Source organism: Salmo salar, chromosome ssa12 (genome assembly GCF_905237065.1).
Source record: "Salmo salar chromosome ssa12, Ssal_v3.1, whole genome shotgun sequence".
NCBI lineage: Eukaryota > Metazoa > Chordata > Actinopteri > Salmoniformes > Salmonidae > Salmo > Salmo salar.
The window spans coordinates 16,835,916-16,854,228 of record NC_059453.1 but is presented as its reverse complement, the minus strand read 5'-3'; the positions used below and the strand labels follow the sequence as shown (position 1 = coordinate 16,854,228).

General features: G+C 44.3%; 2 protein-coding genes across 2 annotated transcripts; both read left to right on the top strand.

The window, feature by feature from the left end:
- The first annotated feature begins 2,531 nt into the window (after window positions 1-2,531).
- On the top strand, window positions 2,532-4,896 carry LOC123725431 (skin secretory protein xP2-like). The gene is given in 5 exon segments (XM_045690878.1): window positions 2,532-2,845; window positions 3,143-3,347; window positions 3,394-3,441; window positions 3,522-3,581; window positions 3,628-4,896. Coding segments are annotated over 5 exon segments (753 nt in total). The 5' UTR covers window positions 2,532-2,702; the 3' UTR covers window positions 3,925-4,896.
- A 152-nt stretch (window positions 4,897-5,048) lies between these two features.
- On the top strand, window positions 5,049-18,287 carry LOC106564349 (pyrroline-5-carboxylate reductase 1, mitochondrial). The gene is made up of 9 exons (XM_014130405.2): window positions 5,049-5,174; window positions 6,282-6,370; window positions 6,645-6,715; window positions 11,456-11,635; window positions 12,416-12,523; window positions 12,806-12,919; window positions 13,095-13,187; window positions 14,693-14,856; window positions 14,932-18,287. Exons 2-9 carry the CDS (start codon window positions 6,304-6,306, stop codon window positions 15,101-15,103), a joined length of 969 nt encoding a protein of 322 aa, XP_013985880.2. The 5' UTR covers window positions 5,049-5,174; window positions 6,282-6,303; the 3' UTR covers window positions 15,104-18,287.
- The last annotated feature ends 26 nt before the right edge of the window (window positions 18,288-18,313 follow it).

The following is an 18,313-nucleotide window of genomic DNA, read 5'->3' as shown; positions in this document are numbered from 1 at the left end:
AGTGTTAAATTGACTTGTGAGAGGAGAGAGAGAGAGCAGGGGAAGAGAGAAAGAGAGAGAGAGAGCACAGAGAGAGAGGGGGGGGGATGGAAGGCACAAATCAATATGTTTTTCATTCAGACACTTTTCAAGATTAGGTGGAAGGAAAAAACAACTATGTTTGAGTGTTTGAGAGATCACATTGAGTGATTTTGAACCATTAATTTTGCCACAGATGTTCTTTCTGCCAGCTACAATCTCTTCTTGGCTCCCTAAAATATTTATATCAAATATATTCAAATACTCTGAGAGAGAGACAGGCTAGTTTTGACACCACCAGTGGGACCGCAATAAATCAGGTGACGGGACGAAAATGGCCCTGGGCCACAGGTTTCAGACCCCATCCTAGTGCCAAGGGGTAGATTTGGTAATGGGCATTGAGTGCTGATCTAGGATCAAGTCCCCCTGTCCATATAAACAAAATTATAGTGATCTAAAAGTCTAAACTGATCCTAGATCAGCACTCCTACTCTGAGATGCTTGATTCATATAGTCACTGTACCTAAGGGGAACCTCTACAGTGGGGGGAAAAAGTATTTTATCCCCTGCTGATTTTGTACGTTTTCCCACTGACAAAGAAAGGATCAGTCTATAATTTTAATGGTAGGTTTATTTGAACAGTGAGAGACAGAATAACAACAACAAAAATCCAGAAAAACGCATGTCAAAAATGTTATAAAATGATTTGCATTTTAATGAGGGAAATAAGTATTTGACCCCTCTGCAAAACATGACTTAGTACTTGGTGGCAAAACCCATGTTGGCAATCACAGAGGTCAGACGTTTCTTGTAGTTGGCCACCAGGTTTGCACACATCTCAGGAGGGATTTTGTCACACTCCTCTTTGCAGATCTTCTCCAAGTCATTAAGGTTTCGAGGCTGACGTTTGGCAACTCGAACCTTCAGCTCCCTCCACAGATTTTCTATGGGATTAAGGTCTGGAGACTGGCTAGGTCACTCCAAGACCTTAATGTGCTTCTTCTTGAGCCACTCCTTTGTTGCCTTGGCCATGTGTTTTGGGTCATTGTCATGCTGGAATACCCATCCAAGACCCATTGGCTGAGGGAAGGAAGTTCTCACCCAAGATTTGACGGTACATGGCCCCGTCCATCGTCCCTTTGATGCGGTGAAGTTGTCCTGTCCCCTTAGCAGAAAAACACCCCCAAAGCATAATGTTTCCACCTCCATGTTTGACGGTGGGGATGGTGTTCTTGGGGTCATAGGCAGCATTCCTCCTCCAAACACAGCGAGTTGAGTTGATGCCAAAGAGCTCCATTTTGGTCTCATCTGACCACAACACTTTCACCCAGTTGTCCTCTGAATCATTCAGATGTTCATTGACAAACTTCAGACGGGCATGTATATGTGCTTTCTTGAGCTTTCTTGCGCTGCAGGATTTCAATCCTTCACATGCATATACATGCCCGTCTGAAGTACTAAGTCATGTTTTGCAGAGGGGTCAAATACTTATTTCCCTCATTAAAATGCAAATCATTTTATAACATTTTTGACATGCGTTTTTCTGGATTTTTTTGTTGTTGTTCTGTCTCTCACTGTTCAAATAAACCTACCATTAAAATTATAGACTGATCTTTTTTTTTGTCAGTGGGCAAACGTACAAAATCAGCAGGGGATCAAATACTTTTTTCCCTCACTGTACCTAGGGTATAGCTGATGTCATTCTTATCCTTTTCCATCTGACAGAGAGGGTAACAGCTGGCGTAGTTGGAACGGAACCCCCCTTAGCCGTGCATTCTGATGTGTATATATAGCTTCTGCTGGTATGAACGGTATTCCACTGCAAGGCATTCTTCTTTTCTCACCCTTTCCGAAGCCTGGGTTCAAATACTATTTGAAATCCTTTCAAATACTTGATCTGTGCTTGATTGAGCTTGCCTGGCTTAATGGACAAATAGAATAGTTTACAACACTGTAAACCCCACCTATCTGGCACTCCCGGCAGGCTAGAGCAAAGATTTAAAATACTAATTGAACCCAGGTCTGCTCCATAGTTCAGCACAGTGCAAAACAGAATGTGGTTCTACCTGCAGGTATCTGGAGCCCCAAACACACTGGACTAGGAACAATGGAAGCACAGTTTTTATCTACAAGGGACTTTGGAGTCATTTTAGAATGAACACAAGAAAGACAGAATACCGTTAATGAATGTATTCAGACAGACAGGGGACATAGCACTCATTAAAGTGGGGACAGACAGTGGTTGAGCCTATGTCTAATTTTAAGGGTCTTCGTCAAATTACCCAGAAAGACAGCAAGTACCCAGGGAACCAGGAAGGGAAAACTTCAAAGCCGACCAATCACAAATCCCTTTTAATATTCTACTGGCTCACTATCGAATGGTGGCTGTGTGGTTCTTGATTTGCAATTCTGTTCAAATCAATTAGGAAAACTTAGATTTGACCTCAACTTTTGATTTAAATACAATCCCCTCTGTGTCTAGTTAGGTCTTACAAAACTAAGTGTTATGAACCTTTTGTATAGTTTGATCACTGAATTTGTATTTAAATTGATTTAATAGCAGAGAGCATGTTCTGATAAGAAACAGATTGCTGTATGAAGACATGGCTACGTCCCAAATGGCTCCCTATCCTGATCAAAAGAAGCGCCCTACATAGGGAGGGAATAGTAGGGTGGCATTTGGGATGCTTCCCATATACATGTATAGGGCCCCTAGTGAAGCCCATAGTAAGTCCCCTAGTGAGTCCCCTAGTGAGGCCCCTAGTGAAGCCCATAGTGAGGCCCCTAGTGAGTCCCCTAGTGAGGCCCCTAGTGAAGCCCATAGTAAGTCCCATTTTTTACATTTTAGTCATTTAGCAGACGCTCTTATCCAGAGCGACTTACAGTAGTGAATGCTTACATTTCATACATTTTTTCCGTACTGGTCCCACGTGGGAATCGAACCCACAACCCTGGCGTTGCAAACACCATGCTCTACCAACTGAGCTACACGAGACCAAGTGAGTCCCCTAGTGAGTCCCTTAGTGAGGCCCCTAGTGAGTCTTCTAGTGAGTCCCTTAGTGAGGCCCCTAGTGAGTCCCCTAGTGAGTCCCCTAGTGAGGCCCCTAGTGAGTCCCTTAGTGAGTGCCCCTAGTGAGGCCCCTAGTGAGTCCCCTAGTAAGTCCCCTAGTGAGGCCCCTAGTGAGGCCCTTAGTGAGGCCCCTAGTGAGTCCCCTAGTGAGGCCCCTAGTGAGTCCCCTAGTGAGTCCCCTAGTGAGGCCCCTAGTGAGTCTTCTAGTGAGTCCCTTAGTGAGGCCCCTAGTGAGTCCCCTAGTAAGGCCCCTAGTGAAGCCCTAGTGAAGCCCTAGTGAGGTCCCTAGTGAACCTCCTAGTAAGGCCCCTAGTGAGGCCCCTAGTGAAGCCCCTAGTGAGGCCCCTAGTGAGGCCCCTAGTGAAACCATAGGGAAGCCCTAGTGAGGCTCCTAGTGAAGCCCCAGTGAAGCTCCGAGTGAAGCCCTGGTGAGGTCCCTAGTGAATCTCCTAGTAAGGCCCCTAGTGAGGCCCCTAGTGAATCTCCTAGTAAGGCCCCTAGTGAGTCCCTAGTGAAGCCCCTAGTGAAGCCCTAGTGAGGCCCCTAGTGAGTCCCCTAGTGAGGTCCCTAGTGAGGCCCCTAGTGAGGCCCCTAGTGAAGCCCTAGGGAAGCCCTAGTGAGGCCCCTAGTGAAGCCCATGTGAAGATCCTAGAAAGGCCCCTAGTGAGGCCTCTAGTGAAGCTCCTAGTGAGGTCCCTAGTGAAGCTCCTAGTGAGGCCCCTAGTGAGGCCCCTAGTGAAGCTCCTAGTGAGGCCCCTCAGACAGAAGTTTTAGTCGTAAAAAAAACATTGTCACCGATTATTTTTATTTTTTTAAATCAAACGCAAAAGACTTGAAATGAAACGGAGCTGACTCTGACGATAGACAGATATGTCTGTGTCTTCTCATATTAATGCCAGATGAGTTATCTGGGGAGCAGAGCAGAGCAGATCAGACAGAAAAAAAAGGAAATATATTATGTTAATTCGATTGGTAATATTTGGCTTTTTGAGGCTTTTTGAGACTTTCCTGTCCTATGATTCCGGTGAACTAAGTCACCTTCATGGAACTTCGGAGTGTCCAGCATTCCGAGAATGTCTGGCAGGCAGGGAATTCTGCATCTCTTAGATTCCTGGATAATCCGCTCCGTCAGGAGTCTAGCTCTAGTCTGGGTACCAGTCTTTGTAGCTAACATTAATCTCATTGCCACTCCAGTGGTACAAGGAGTGGAATGTAATAGCTGAATAGAGAATGGAAGGCTAGTCTAGACCCACACATGGTCTGAATGGATGCAGTATGGAAGAGACGGGGAAGGGGGGGCATCATCAAGCTGTTGACCTGGGTTGAGGGGAAGAGGGGAGAGGTTGCTGGGGGGAAGCTCAGGTGACAGGGTTGGGTTGGGGAGTCTGTTATGCACGGAATGTGCTAGTTCCTTTTTGTGTCGCTACGTATGGTCCTACAGATGTAGCTTCCGTCTATGAGTGTGTCTCAGTAGTCTAACAAAGCTTTCTTTCCCCATCCGCCATATTGTTTTCACCGACTATCCATGTTTTGAGATGAATGCAGATTAAGAAGAAAAGAAGAGAGGTGGGCCCAACTCATTGAACAACTTTACTATAACCTACTTTATTAATTTATAACACATTCACAGTGCACTCATAGCCCTCTTCTACTCAACAGCTCTTTCAACTGATTTCATTCAGTCCCACACTTTCTATTGGTTATATATGGTGGCACTGGAAGTCAAGTGGTTGACATATTGACACAAAATAAACATAACCAACTTCTACAATGTGCATATGGCCTTGAACTTGACCTATATTTTGGCTCCACTTATTACTATGGAAAATGATGCAACTGGCCACGGGAGACCACAAACCCCGCCCATAAGTGAATCAACGAGTCTAATCTTTACGCGGATTGGTAATGAGTCTCCATTCATTGGTCCATTCTCATGCGCGTCATGACGTCTACCCGGAACACATAGAGTTTGAAAGCCACGTTGACAACGAAGTGGTGTTTTGTTTCATTCCAAAACCGGTGAAATAACGGTAACTGCACCGGTGTGTCTGTCCAGCGGCCAAAGGGTTTGAAAATCGTACAGAAGGTAAGATTACCTATTTTGAAAATAACAATTTAAGCAATGTATGTTCTGTTGTTCATTAGTTCAATTATTGATCAGTCAGACAAGCTAGCTAGTGGGAAAGCATCAAGGACCAAAATAGTAACGTTACTGCACCACTAAGTTACTGTAAATAGCCTTTGCTAATGTTACAAGTCCTGCTAGCTATATTTGCTGCTGCAAGAACGAATACAAATTGCTAAACAGCTACAGTAAGTGTAAAATTATCAGGTTATAGCTGGCTAGTTATGCATCACAATGTACTGATTGATGGCTTGAACCTCAAACGAGATCATGCAAGCTGCCTACTGTTAACCTACCTAACTAAACGTTACGCTAAATATTCCCAACGGAAGTATACTGAACAAAAATATAAACGCAACATACAACAATTTTACAGTTAATGAGGAAATCAGTCAATTGAAATAAATGAATTAGGCCAGAATCTATGGATTTCAGATGACTGGGAATGCAGATATGCATCTGTTGGTCACAGATGCCTTAAAAGAAATGGGCCTCAGGATCTCGTCACGGTATTTCGTTGCATTCAAATTGCCATCGATAAAATGCAATTGTGTTTGTTGTCCATAGTTTATGCTGGGCCCATACTATAACCCCACCGCCACCATGGGGCACTCTGTTTACAACGTTGACATCAGCAAACCGCTCGCACACATGACTCCATACATGTAGTCTGCGGTTGTGAGGCTGGTTGGACATACTGCCAAATTCTCTAAAATGACGGATGGCTTATGGTAGAGAAATAAACATTCAATTATCTGGCAACAGCTCTGGTGGACATTCCTTTATTTAGCATGCCTATTGCACGCTCCCTCAACTTGAGATCTGTGGCATTGTGGTGTGACAAAACGGCACATTTTTAGAGTGGCCTTTTGTTCCCAGCACAAGGTGCACCTGTGTAATGATCATGCGGTTTAATCGGCTTCTTGGTATGTCACACCTAAGCTTTTTGTGCGTGTAACTGTTTAGTTAAAGTTATTGTGCCTTTGTGCTGACTGTAATATTTCATGTTTTTGTGCTAACTGTAATATTTCATGTTTTTGTGCTAACTGTAAGATCTGGGCTTTGCAGGGCAAGCCACTTCACCAGAAAGATGAGTGTAGGATTCATCGGAGCGGGCCAGCTGGCTCACGCACTGGTGAAAGGGTTCACAGCTGCGGGTAAGAAACCGCCAACCGGTTATGATGACCGACAGGGCCGTGACCCATTTTTTAAAATCTGTCTGGCCAGGGCAGGTCACTCTGGCAGCTCGTGTACACAAGACTGGGCCCTGAAATGTCAACAAACGGTAGCTGTTATCAGTTGCAGTTCCAGTGACTCAAATCTGTGTTGTGCATTGACCTCATCTCTCTCTTTAACTCTTTCTGTCCCCATCCATCCTCTCTCTTTCTCTCTTTAACCCTTTCTGTCCCCCATCCTCTCTCTCTCCCCCAGGTGTAATAGCTACTCAGAGAATCATAGCCAGTTCTCCAGACACTGATCTGCCTACTGTTGCTGGCCTGAGGGTAAGAGGCAGGGATGTGTGTTTGTTCTGTGTGTGTTTGTGTGCGAGAGAGGGACAGGCCTGTACAGGCTGACCTGTTTTGTCTGTCTGAGGATGCGAGGAAGTGTGTGTTGAGTGTGTGTGTGTGTGTGTGTATGTGCGTTGTTTAAATTGCCTTGCCTGGAAGGTGTGGATGTGTTTACATGTCCTGGAGGGTGTGGATTAGAGGTTGACCGATTATGATTTTTCACCGCCGATACCGATTATTGGACGACCAAAAAAGGCCATACCGATTAACCTGCCGATTTATTTTTATTTTTTATATATATATATTTTTTATTTATTATAATTTTTTATATATAGATATGTATGTATAGATAGATATGTGTATGTATGTATGTGTATATACAGTGCCTTGCGAAAGTATTTGGCCCCCTTGAACTTTTCGACCTTTTGCCACATTTCAGGCTTCAAACATAAAGATATAAAACTGTAATTTTTTGTGAAGAATCAACAACAAGTGACACAATCATGAAGTGGAACGAAATTTACTGGATATTTCAAACTTTTTTAACAAATAAAAAACTGGAAAATTGGCCGTGCAAAATTATTCAGCCCCCTTAAGTTAATACTTTGTAGCGCCACCTTTTGCTGCGATTACAGCTGTAAGTCGCTTGGGGTATGTCTCTATCAGTTTTGCACATCGAGAGACTGAAATTTTTGCCCATTCCTCCTTGCAAAACAGCTCGAGCTCAGTGAGGTTGGATGTCGAGCGTTTGTGAACAGCAGTTTTCAGTTCTTTCCACAGATTCTCGATTGGATTCAGGTCTGGACTTTGACTTGGCCATTCTAACACCTGGATATGTTTATTTGTGAACCATTCCATTGTAGATTTTGCTTTATGTTTTGGATCATTGTCTTGTTGGAAGACAAATCTCCGTCCCAGTCTCAGGTCTTTTGCAGACTCCATCAGGTTTTCTTCCAGAATGGTCCTGTATTTGGCTCCATCCATCTTCCCATCAATTTTAACCATCTTCCCTGCCCCTGCTGAAGAAAAGCAGGCCCAAACCATGATGCTGCCACCACCATGTTTGACAGTGGGGATGGTGTGTTCAGGGTGATGAGCTGTGTTGCTTTTACGCCAAACATAACGTTTTGCATTGTTGCCAAAAAGTTCGATTTTGGTTTCATCTGACCAGAGCACCTTCTTCCACATGTTTGGTGTGTCTCCCAGGTGGCTAGTGGCAAACTTTAAACGACACTTTATGGATATCTTTATGAAATGGCTTTCTTCTTGCCACTCTTCCATAAAGGCCAGATTTGTGCAGTATACGACTGATTGTTGTCCTATGGACAGAGTCTCCCACCTCAGCTGTAGATCTCTGCAGTTCATCCAGAGTGATCATGGGCCTCTTGGCTGCATCTCTGATCAGTCTTCTCCTTGTATGAGCTGAAAGTTTAGAGGGACGGCCGGGTCTTCGTAGATTTGCAGTGGTCTGATACTCCTTCCATTTCAATATTATCGCTTGCACAGTGCTCCTTGGGATGTTTAAAGCTTGGGAAATCTTTTTGTATCCAAATCCGGCTTTAAACTTCTCCACAACAGTATCTCGGACCTGCCTGGTGTGTTCCTTGTTCTTCATGATGCTCTCTGCGCTTTAAACGGACCTCTGAGACTATCACAGAGCAGGTGCATTTATACAGAGACTTGATTACACACAGGTGGATTCTATTTATCATCATTAGTCATTTAGGTCAACATTGGATCATTCAGAGATCCTCACTGAACTTCTGGAGAGAGTTTGCTGCACTGAAAGTAAAGGGGCTGAATAATTTTGCACGCCCAATTTTTCCGTTTTTTATTTGTTAAAAAAGTTTGAAATATCCAATAAATTTCGTTCCACTTCATGATTGTGTCCCACTTGTTGTTGATTCTTCACAAAAAATTACAGTTTTATATCTTTATGTTTTGAAGCCTGAAATGTGGCAAAAGGTCGAAAAGTTCAAGGGGGCCGAATACTTTCACAAGGCACTGTATGTGTGTCTGTAATAATGGCAATTACAACAATACTGAATGAACAATGAACCCTTTTATTTTAACTTAATATAATACATAACTAAAATCTATTTAGTCTCAAATAAATAATGAAACATGTTCAATTTGGTTTAAATAATGCAAAAACACAGTGTCGGAGAAGAAAGTAAAAGTGCAATATGTGCCATGTAAAAAAGCTAACGTTTAAGTTCCTTGCTCAGAACATGAGAACATATGAAAGCTGGTGGTTCAATATTCCCAGTTCTTCATTATTCCCTGTTAACCTCTCTGGGGTATGTGGGATCGCCAACAGCCAGTGAAATAGCAGAGCACCAAATTCAAAACAACAAAAATCTCATAATTCAAATTTCTCACACATACAAGTATTATACACCATTTTAAAGAAACTTCTTGTTAATCCAACCACATTGTCCGATTTCAAAAAGGCTTTATGGCGAAAGCATACCATTAGATTATGTTAGGACAGCACCTAGACAAGAAAAACCACACAGCCATTTTCCAAGCAAGGAGAGCCGTCACAAAAACCAGAAATGCAGCTAAAATGAATCACTAACCTTTGATCTTCATCAGATGGCACTCATAGGATTTCATGTTACACAATACATGTATGTTTTGCTCGATAAAGTTCATATTTATGTATGTTTTGCTCGATAAAGTTCATATTTGGCATGTAATGTTCAGAAATGTTTTGCCTCCAAAACTTCCAGTGAATGAGCACATCAATTTACAGAAATACTCATCATAAACGTTGATAAAATATACAACTGTTATGCATAGAATTAAAGAAACTTCTCCTTAATGCAACCGCTGTGTCAGATTTCAAAAAAGCTTTATGGCGAAAGTACACTTTGCAATAATCTGAGCGCTCAGTCACCAAAACAAGCCATACAGATACCCGACATGTTGTGGAGTCAACAAAAGTCAGAAATAGCATTATAAATATTCACTTACCTTTTGATCTTCATCGGAATGCACTCCCAGGAATCCCAGTTCCACAATAAATGTTTGTTTTGTTTCGATAAAGTCCATATTTATGTCCAAATACCTCCTTTTTGTTCGCCTTCAGTTCACTATTCCAAATGCAGTAGGCGCATGCACGCCAGATGAAAAGTCAAAAAAGTTGCATTACAGTTTGTAGAAACATGTCAAACGATGTATAGAATCAATCTTTAGGATGTTTTTATCATAAATCTTTAATAATATTCCAACCGGACAATTCCTTTGTCTTCAGAAATGAAAAGGAACTCAGCTCGCTCTCACGGCCGCGTGCATGACTGAGCTCATGGCATTTTTCCAGACACCTGATTCCAATAGCTCTTATTCTCTCCCCATTCACAGTAGAAGCATGAAACAAGGTTCTAAGTGCAATATGACCCCACAGACACTGTATATTGGATAGGCAATCACTTGAAAAACTACAAACCTCAGATTTCCCACTTCCTGGTTGGATTTTTCTCAGGTTTTCGCCTGCCATATGAGTTATGTTATACTCACAGACATCATTCAAACAGTTTTAGAAACTTCAGAGTGTTTTCTATCCACATCTACTGATAATATGCATATCCTAGCTTCTGGGCCTGAGTAGCAGGCAGTTTACTCTGGGCACGCTTTTCATCCGGACGTGAAAATACTGCCCCCTACCCCTAAGACGTTTTAGGTTGTAGTTATTATAGGAATTATGACGAGTCGACTATTTCTCTCTACCATTTGTATTTGATATACCTTTGACTTTTGGATGTTCTTATAGGCACTTTAGTATTGCCAGGCTAATCTCGGGAATTGATAGGCTTGAAGTCATAAACAGCGCTGTGCATCAAGCATTGCTAAAAGCTGCTGGAAAACGCAGTAAAGTGCTGTTTGAATGAATGCTTACGAGCCTGCTGCTGCCTACCACCGCTCAAGCAGACTGCTCTATCAAATCATGGACTTAATTCTAATAAACACACAGCCTTTGGTCATTAATATGGTCAAATACGGAAAAATACGGACTTAGGGTGTCAACCCTAAGTCTAAATATTGCTGTTACATTGCACAACCTTCAATGTTATGTCATCGGCCATGCCGATTAATCGGTCGACCTCTAGTATGGGTGTGTTTGCGTGGCCTGGAGGGGGTGGGTGTGTTTGCGTGGCCTGGAGGGGGTGGGTGTATTTGCGTGGCCTGGAGGGGGTGGGTGTGTTTGCGTGGCCTGGAGGGGGTGGGTGTGTTTGCGTGGCCTGGAGGGGGGGGGTGTTGCGTGGCCTGGAGGGGTGGGGGTGTTTGCGTGGCCTGGAGGGGGGTGGGGGTGTTTGCGTGGCCTGGAGGGGGTGGGTGTGTTTGCGTGGCCTGGAGGGGGTGGGTGTGTTTGCGTGGCCTGGAGGGGGTGGGGTGGGGGTGTTTGCGTGGCCTGGAGGGGTGGGTGTGTTTGCGTGGCCTGGAGGGGGTGGGTGTGTTTGCGTGGCCTGGAGGGGGTGGGTGTGTTTGCGTGGCCTGGAGGGGGGTGGGGTGTGTTTGCGTGGCCTGGAGGGGGTGGGGTGTGTTTGCGTGGCCTGGAGGGTGTCTGTCTGTGTCTGAGTGTATAGGTAGGTAATGCTTCAACGATTGTATGAGGGCTCTGCATTGTGTGTGTGTGGGGGTACACATCCTAGAAGGCCTTGCATCTTCACTCTTAACCTGCATCTTCCTCTGTCTTCCCATCTTTCTGTCTCTTCCTCCCTCCTGCTCTAGAAAATGGGTGCTATCCTCACCACCAGTAACAAGGAGGTGGTGAACAAGAGTGATGTCCTGTTCCTGGCAGTCAAACCCCACATCATCCCCTTTGTGCTGGATGAGATTGGACCAGACATAGAGGACAGACACCTTATAGTGTCCTGTGCTGCAGGAGTCACCATCAGCTCTATAGAGAAGGTCAGAACCTGTCCTGGACCGGTCTGGTAGAGTCAATGGATCAATTGAAAAAGAGTTATTAGGTAGTGCCTATTTAGTTCTGTCCTCAATGTCAGAGAAAAACATAATAAAATGTTTTATGGTCACATAGGTACAGTGAAATGTTATGTTTTACAGGGTCAGCCATAGTAGAGAAAATTAGGATTAAGTGCCTTGCTCAAGGGCACATGGACCGAGTTGTTGTTGTTAATCATTGGCTCTGGGATTTGAACTAGCAACCATTCAGTAACTGGCCCAATATTGAAGAACCTAAAGAATGGTCAATGGACCAGGTGTCTCTTTTAAACACCACTGCTACCAGGACCCAAGAATTCCTCCTATAATCTCCTTTCATGACACTGTCCTCATCACCTTTTGTTGTTATTTACATAATAGATCCCCGTTTCCTCCATTTAGAAGTCTTCCAAATGTACCTCCTCCGTTTAGTAGAAGGCTCCTTCATGTACCTCCTCCGTTTAGTAGAAGGCTCCTTCATGTACCTCCTCCGTTTAGTAGAAGGCTCCTTCATGTACCTCCTCCGCTTAGTAGAAGGCTCCTTCATGTACCTCCTCCGTTTAGTCGAAGGCTCCTTCATGTACCTCCTCTAACCAACGTTATCATCCTCAGTCTGACCCCCCCCATCCATCCACTCACACATGTTCTCTTGTCAAATAATTGATCTTGACAAATCTTACAAGTGTTTCTATCTCTTTACCTCTCTCCCCTTCACTAACCCATCTCTCGCTCTCTCCCCCCCCCCAGAAGCTGCTTCAGTACCGTCCGTTCCCTAAGGTAATGAGGTGTATGACCAACACCCCCGTCGTGGTGAGAGAGGGAGCTACAGTCTACGCTACAGGAACACATGCTGAGGTACACACACACACACACACACACACACACACACACACACTAGGCACCAGCTGAGGTACACACACATTCACTAGGCACCAGCTGAGGTACACACACATTCATTAGGCACCAAACAGAAGAAAACCGGGTGAACCCGTTTCCGTTGCAAAAAAGTTTTTCTACAGTGTGTAGTAAATAAGGGTAAAATCTCCATCTTTTTTACCTTAATACCGTTCTCTTTCTCTCCCCATCTCTCTCTCTCTCTCTCCCCCCCACCCATCTCTTCTCCCACCTGTCTGGCAGGTGGAGGATGGCAAGTTGTTGGAACAGCTGATGGCCAGTGTTGGGTTCTGTACAGAGGTGGAGGAGGACCTTATCGATGCCGTCACCGGCCTCAGTGGCAGTGGCCCCGCCTACGTGAGTCACTGACCTATCATAGAGGGGGGGTAGAGGGGCCTGGCCATGCCTATGTGAGTCACTGTTGACCTTCCTCCATACACATTACACACTGCTAAGCACCCACTCACAATGTGTTTACCTTACTGAGTGACTTCTGGCCTAAATAAAGAAGTGGTTGTGTGTGTTATGACAGGCGTTTACAGCTCTGGATGCCCTAGCCGATGGAGGGGTGAAGATGGGTCTACCCAGGAGACTAGCGGTCAGACTGGGAGCTCAGGCACTACTGGTCAGTAACATCATAGTATCACACTGTAACATATCATTACACTGTAACATATCATTACACTGTAACATATCATCACACTGTAACATATCATTACAGCTCAGGCACTACTGGTCAGTAACAACATATCATCACACTGTAACATATCATCACACTGTAACATATCATCACACTGTAACATATCATCACACTGTAACATATCATCACACTGTAACATATCATTACACTGTAACATATCATTACAGCTCAGGCACTACTGGTCAGTAACATCATAGTATCACACTGTAACATATCATCACACTGTAACATATCATTACAGCTCAGGCCTAACTGGTCAGTACTGTACTAACAGTAACCATCATTACACCAGACAGACCAGAGTAACAGTAGTAGAATGAAGGACCGTTTTTCTGAATTCAACATGATATTTTTTTACGTTGGAATTTCTGTTGCCTGTATAGAACACATTTAACACATTTTCACACTGCATTGTTCTTAGTCCCAGGCTAGACTGGTCCTGGGATAGCTTAGCCTGAGTTCACACAAACATTTGCTAACCCTGGACTAAGTTTTAGTCCTGGGCTAAGGAGTCACTTGTATTCCTTAGACCTTAGCTAACGGACAAACGCAACATGCAACCAACATCTCTGACATGCGACCAATGTTATGAGCAATACGACGTTTATTAACACATTATTTCACATTGCTTCTAGACTAGCATTTGATTTCCAGCACTACTAGTTTGTATGAACCTTGCTGTCTGCCTGCCTGAACTAAAATAATTTTTCACTTTTGAAATTCTAACTCACCCCTGTCATTAGAATGCTGTGCACGAACGATACCGCAACTTTTCTCATCCCGGCGAAAATCCTGCAACAATAATAATATTATCATGGATATATCCAATTACAGTAAATGTCACTAGAGAATCTATGAAATAAACGAAAATGGAGCGTTTGCTGCCCTTCCAGCTGTAGAGTTTTTAGCTTTAGTTGGCTGAGTAAGAAGACGTTAGCCAGCCTGCTACATAGCAACCACTTCTGTTAGGCATAGCAACCAATGTTTTTGCACGGATGAAAGTGTTTTGTCGTCAGATGGAAGGATGAAATAGTTCTCAAGGTAACGTGCAGAACGCATTACAGGCATCACAAGCATATGTACATTAAGTGATTGTGATTGGACAGTGAGCATTCTAGGCGATGTTCTTGACCCTGATTCACACTCACCGGCAATTTATGCACCGTGTTTCTGGGGCTCGTCCCGGGAAGGCTGAGGTAACGCTAGCCTGCGCTAAGGTTGATGCTAGCCCACTTTACAATGTGTGAACACTCGCTGAACCCCGGGCTAACCCCAGATTCTAAATAATGAGACCGTTGAACTGTTTTTGCTTACTACCCCCCCTCCCATTTTATTTCTACAATCTAAAAGGAGGCAATATGATGCCCTTGCTGGTTTTATGGTTGACTGATGGTGACTCCCTCTGTCTCTCTCTCCTCCTTCACCCCCAGGGAGCAGCTAAGATGTTGTTGGACTCTGAGCTGCACCCTGGCCAGCTGAAGGACAATGTGTGTTCCCCTGGGGGAGCCACCATCCACGCCCTGCACGTGATGGAGAGTGGCGGATTCCGCAGTCTGCTCATCAACGCCGTGGAGGCTTCTTGTATCAGGACACGGTGAGGGGGGGGACACACACACCTGAAACCAGACACACACAGACATGCTGACTTACCTCCTCCCCTCCTCCTCAGAGAGCTGCAGTTCCTAGCGGACCAGGAGCGCATCTCCCCGGCAGCCATTAAGAAGACCACCCTGGACAAGGTCCTGCAGCAGCCTGGGGTCAGCCAGGGGTCAGGGGTCAACGGCAAGCCAGGACTCAGCCTCAGGAGAAACCTCCCAGGACCTGTCAAGAAGAACAACTGAGATGGAGACAACACACACACACACACACACACACACACACACACACACAACACCTATAACGCCAGGACTCAGCCTCAGTAGAAACCCCAGGACCTGTCAAGAAGAACAGCGGATGGATGGACACACATACACTCACAAAATGTGGAAATTCACCTTGCACAGACCCATAGCCTTGGTCTGACAGGGAGTCCGTGAACAGAAATGCATGTACAACATGCTGCCTGTCCACCTTGTCTTCAGTCTGTCTGAGGATATGTGTCTCCGTGGTGGTAACGACCCAATGGGCCAAAACATCAGTGAATATTTCAGATAGAAATGCAATGCATAGAGCTGACATGATTCCTTATTCTGCATGACAGAGGAATGCATAGAATCTGTTCTTTGCAATTCATTTCTTTCTGAGCGTTTTTTTATGTTTCCCCTGCAGCTGAAGCAGGCAACAGATGGCTTCAGTGATGGCTTTTTTTGCCTGATGACTGGAACTGAATTCTTCCCACTGCTCTGTTCTCTGCACACGTTGAAGTTGTTTCTGGTGACGTCATAATGAGGGGGTGTTGTACAAAAGTCATCAGCGATTGGATCCTTTCGAACCAATCAGCATCAAAGCCAATGACAATTTTTTTTTAAACGCCTCTTTACTCACGTGTGCTTTGGCTCTGGCCCAACCCATTGGTTTCTGGGACCAATCGGTACATTTATGTGTTTGTGTTCGGGAAAATCGTCAGGGGCGGGGTACTCCGAGCCAGAGTCGTTGCGCAGAAGAAATGCTAGTGGCCTAGCGTTTTCACAGGAGCGAGGAGTTTGCGTACCTAGTCAAGCCATTTCTAAGGTAGTGTCCCAAATTGTACCCTATTCTTCCCCTCCCCAATAGCGGTCAAAGGTAGTGCACTATAAAGGAAATAGGCTGCCATTTGGGATTCACACCAAGTGTACTATACAGACAGTTACAGTGTATTTTATATGAAGTCAGATCACGCCATGAAAACCCTTTTTATTTTGTTGTGATTTTCTTGTCATTATTTTTGGTCTACAGTGTTATTTTATGGACTGACTAAACAACAATTGTTTTGAGAATTTGAGTTTTTTGTTTTTTATATATTCTATTGTCCGTATGTTGCGGTCACCATCAGGACAAAAAATGAACACTAGCCACCAGACAAATGAACACTAGCCACCAGACAAATGAACACTAGCCACCAGACAAATGAACACTAGCCACCAGACAAATGAACACTAGCCACCAGACAAATGCTGGTAAAAAGTCTGGGTGACTGGTGAATTTTTAAATCCATGAGTCACACTGGCTGGCATGCCAAAAATATATTTTCAGGCGCTGGTCACCATCATTAGTTTCTAAACCTCTCTCTACTGTGTGAGAAGGTGGGTCGCCAGGTCAAAGCAGGTCCATTGTTTACATGGTGTGACCTTTTGACTCCGGAAGGGTTTCTCTCTTACAGGGTCAGGTACAAGGTCAATGCAAGCTTTCTCACTGCTCACCTGCTTCTTCCTCAAAGTTTCTGTTTGTATTGTTCCATGTCAGATGACCTCTGTCTCTGGAGGAAATCATGGATCTAAAAACACACCGAAATCATCATGTGGGTTCATCTGGCATCTGCATAGATTACCAGAACTAAACCATACCTAGGGACGTGTTCAACATCTCAGTAACCACGGCAACGTGACGTAACAATCTGATCATCTGCAGACAAATTCTGTCTATCTGTTAAGTGAGGAAGACTCATCCTTCAGTGAAGAAGATGCTACCATGTTATTATCTGTCTCAAAGGGAACCATGTATTTAACCTTGTAGTGCTAGTGTATCTAGTTTATATCCGTCGTCATTCACTTTCACATGGAACTATTCATTTGTATGTTTTTGCTACTGATTAGTAAAAATGTGTATGGTCAATTACCAAAGGCTCTGTCCTAAATTGTATATTGAGTTAGCATATGGTAGTGAAAGGAGGCGAGTTGAGGAATCTACCTACTGTAGAGTATTGGGATGCAGCCCAGCTCTAGCTGTTCAGTTATTTCAACTCAGCATCTGGAGACACAGAGGAAGTCACAGTATAGTATGTGGACGTGTCCGTCCCCCCCTCGTCCCCCCGTTAACTTGACAAGTACGGTTCTACAGATGTCATCGTCCGTCATCGTCACGTACTCAACGGGGGACAGACGGGGTAAAGTTTCAACCCCTGTGCCCCCACGGATACAAATAGACATTTGTGAAGAGTGGCGTGTACCAAATGGCACCCTATTCCCTACATAGTGCTCTATGGGTCCTGGTCCAAAGTTGTCTACTATACAGGGAATGGCACCCTATTCCCTACATAGTGCTCTATGGGTCCTGTGGTGGCATTTGGGAGTCAGGATGCAGACAGTTTTTCCCTCGCTGCCGTAGATACGGATTCTGATTGGTTGGCGTGGGAGGAAACGAGCCGCCAGTTTTAGAACACTCTCGGCAATATGAAGGAGGTGGGTGACATCTCAGGTCCAGGAGAGGTTCAAGTCAGGGTTGGATGTGGCATTCTATTCCCTATATAATGTAACACTTCTGACTAGGGCCCATAGGGCTGTGGTCAAAAGTAGTGCACTAGGAAATTTGGGTGCCAATGAGCACGCACAGATTGGCTCTTGGGGTTTCCCAACGTCAACATCTTCTAATCTACTTTTTGGAGGGCACATCGATATTTAAATTTATGGGGGTACCCAGCCCTCCTGCATTTCAAATCATGGTTCATTTCCTGCCTTATTTCTCTCCTTTATACTCAAACTTTACAGTCAAACTAAAAGAAACTCATCCAAGTACATTTACTTCTACAATAACTTTTATATATTGCCTTCAACAATAATACAGGACACAGGCCAATTGTTTGTTTGCCTCTGAAATATGAATGCAGAAGACCATGTTGTGTGTGAATTGTCCTCCACGGCATATCCATTGTAAAGTCTGGAGTTTGAATAGACTACCTACTTTACAAGGCACCAGGTGTAGAAGGTAATGTCGATATGCAAGAAAACCGTCGAGACAAGCGGCAGTCGAGATAAATTTTCTCCAATCACAGTTGAACAATACTAACCGCTTGCAGCCTACAGGATTACCTTAGCTACATTCCGGTTAAAAAGTGGCCTTTGATTAAAGTGTGTGTCTGTGTGTGTAAAAAAATAAAGGCCTTGATTAAAACTGTCTCCTGCGTCCCACTCCACGCC

Coding starts and splice junctions, on each gene's coding strand:
- LOC106564349 (XM_014130405.2), top strand. CDS start 6,304: ATGAGTGTAGGATTCATCGGAGCGGGCCAGCTGGCTCACGCACTGGTG. Junction 6,371..6,644: donor GAAAGGGTTCACAGCTGCGG/GTAAGAAACCGC, acceptor TCTCTCCCCCAG/GTGTAATAGCTACTCAGAGA. Junction 13,188..14,692: donor TGGGAGCTCAGGCACTACTG/GTCAGTAACATC, acceptor CTTCACCCCCAG/GGAGCAGCTAAGATGTTGTT.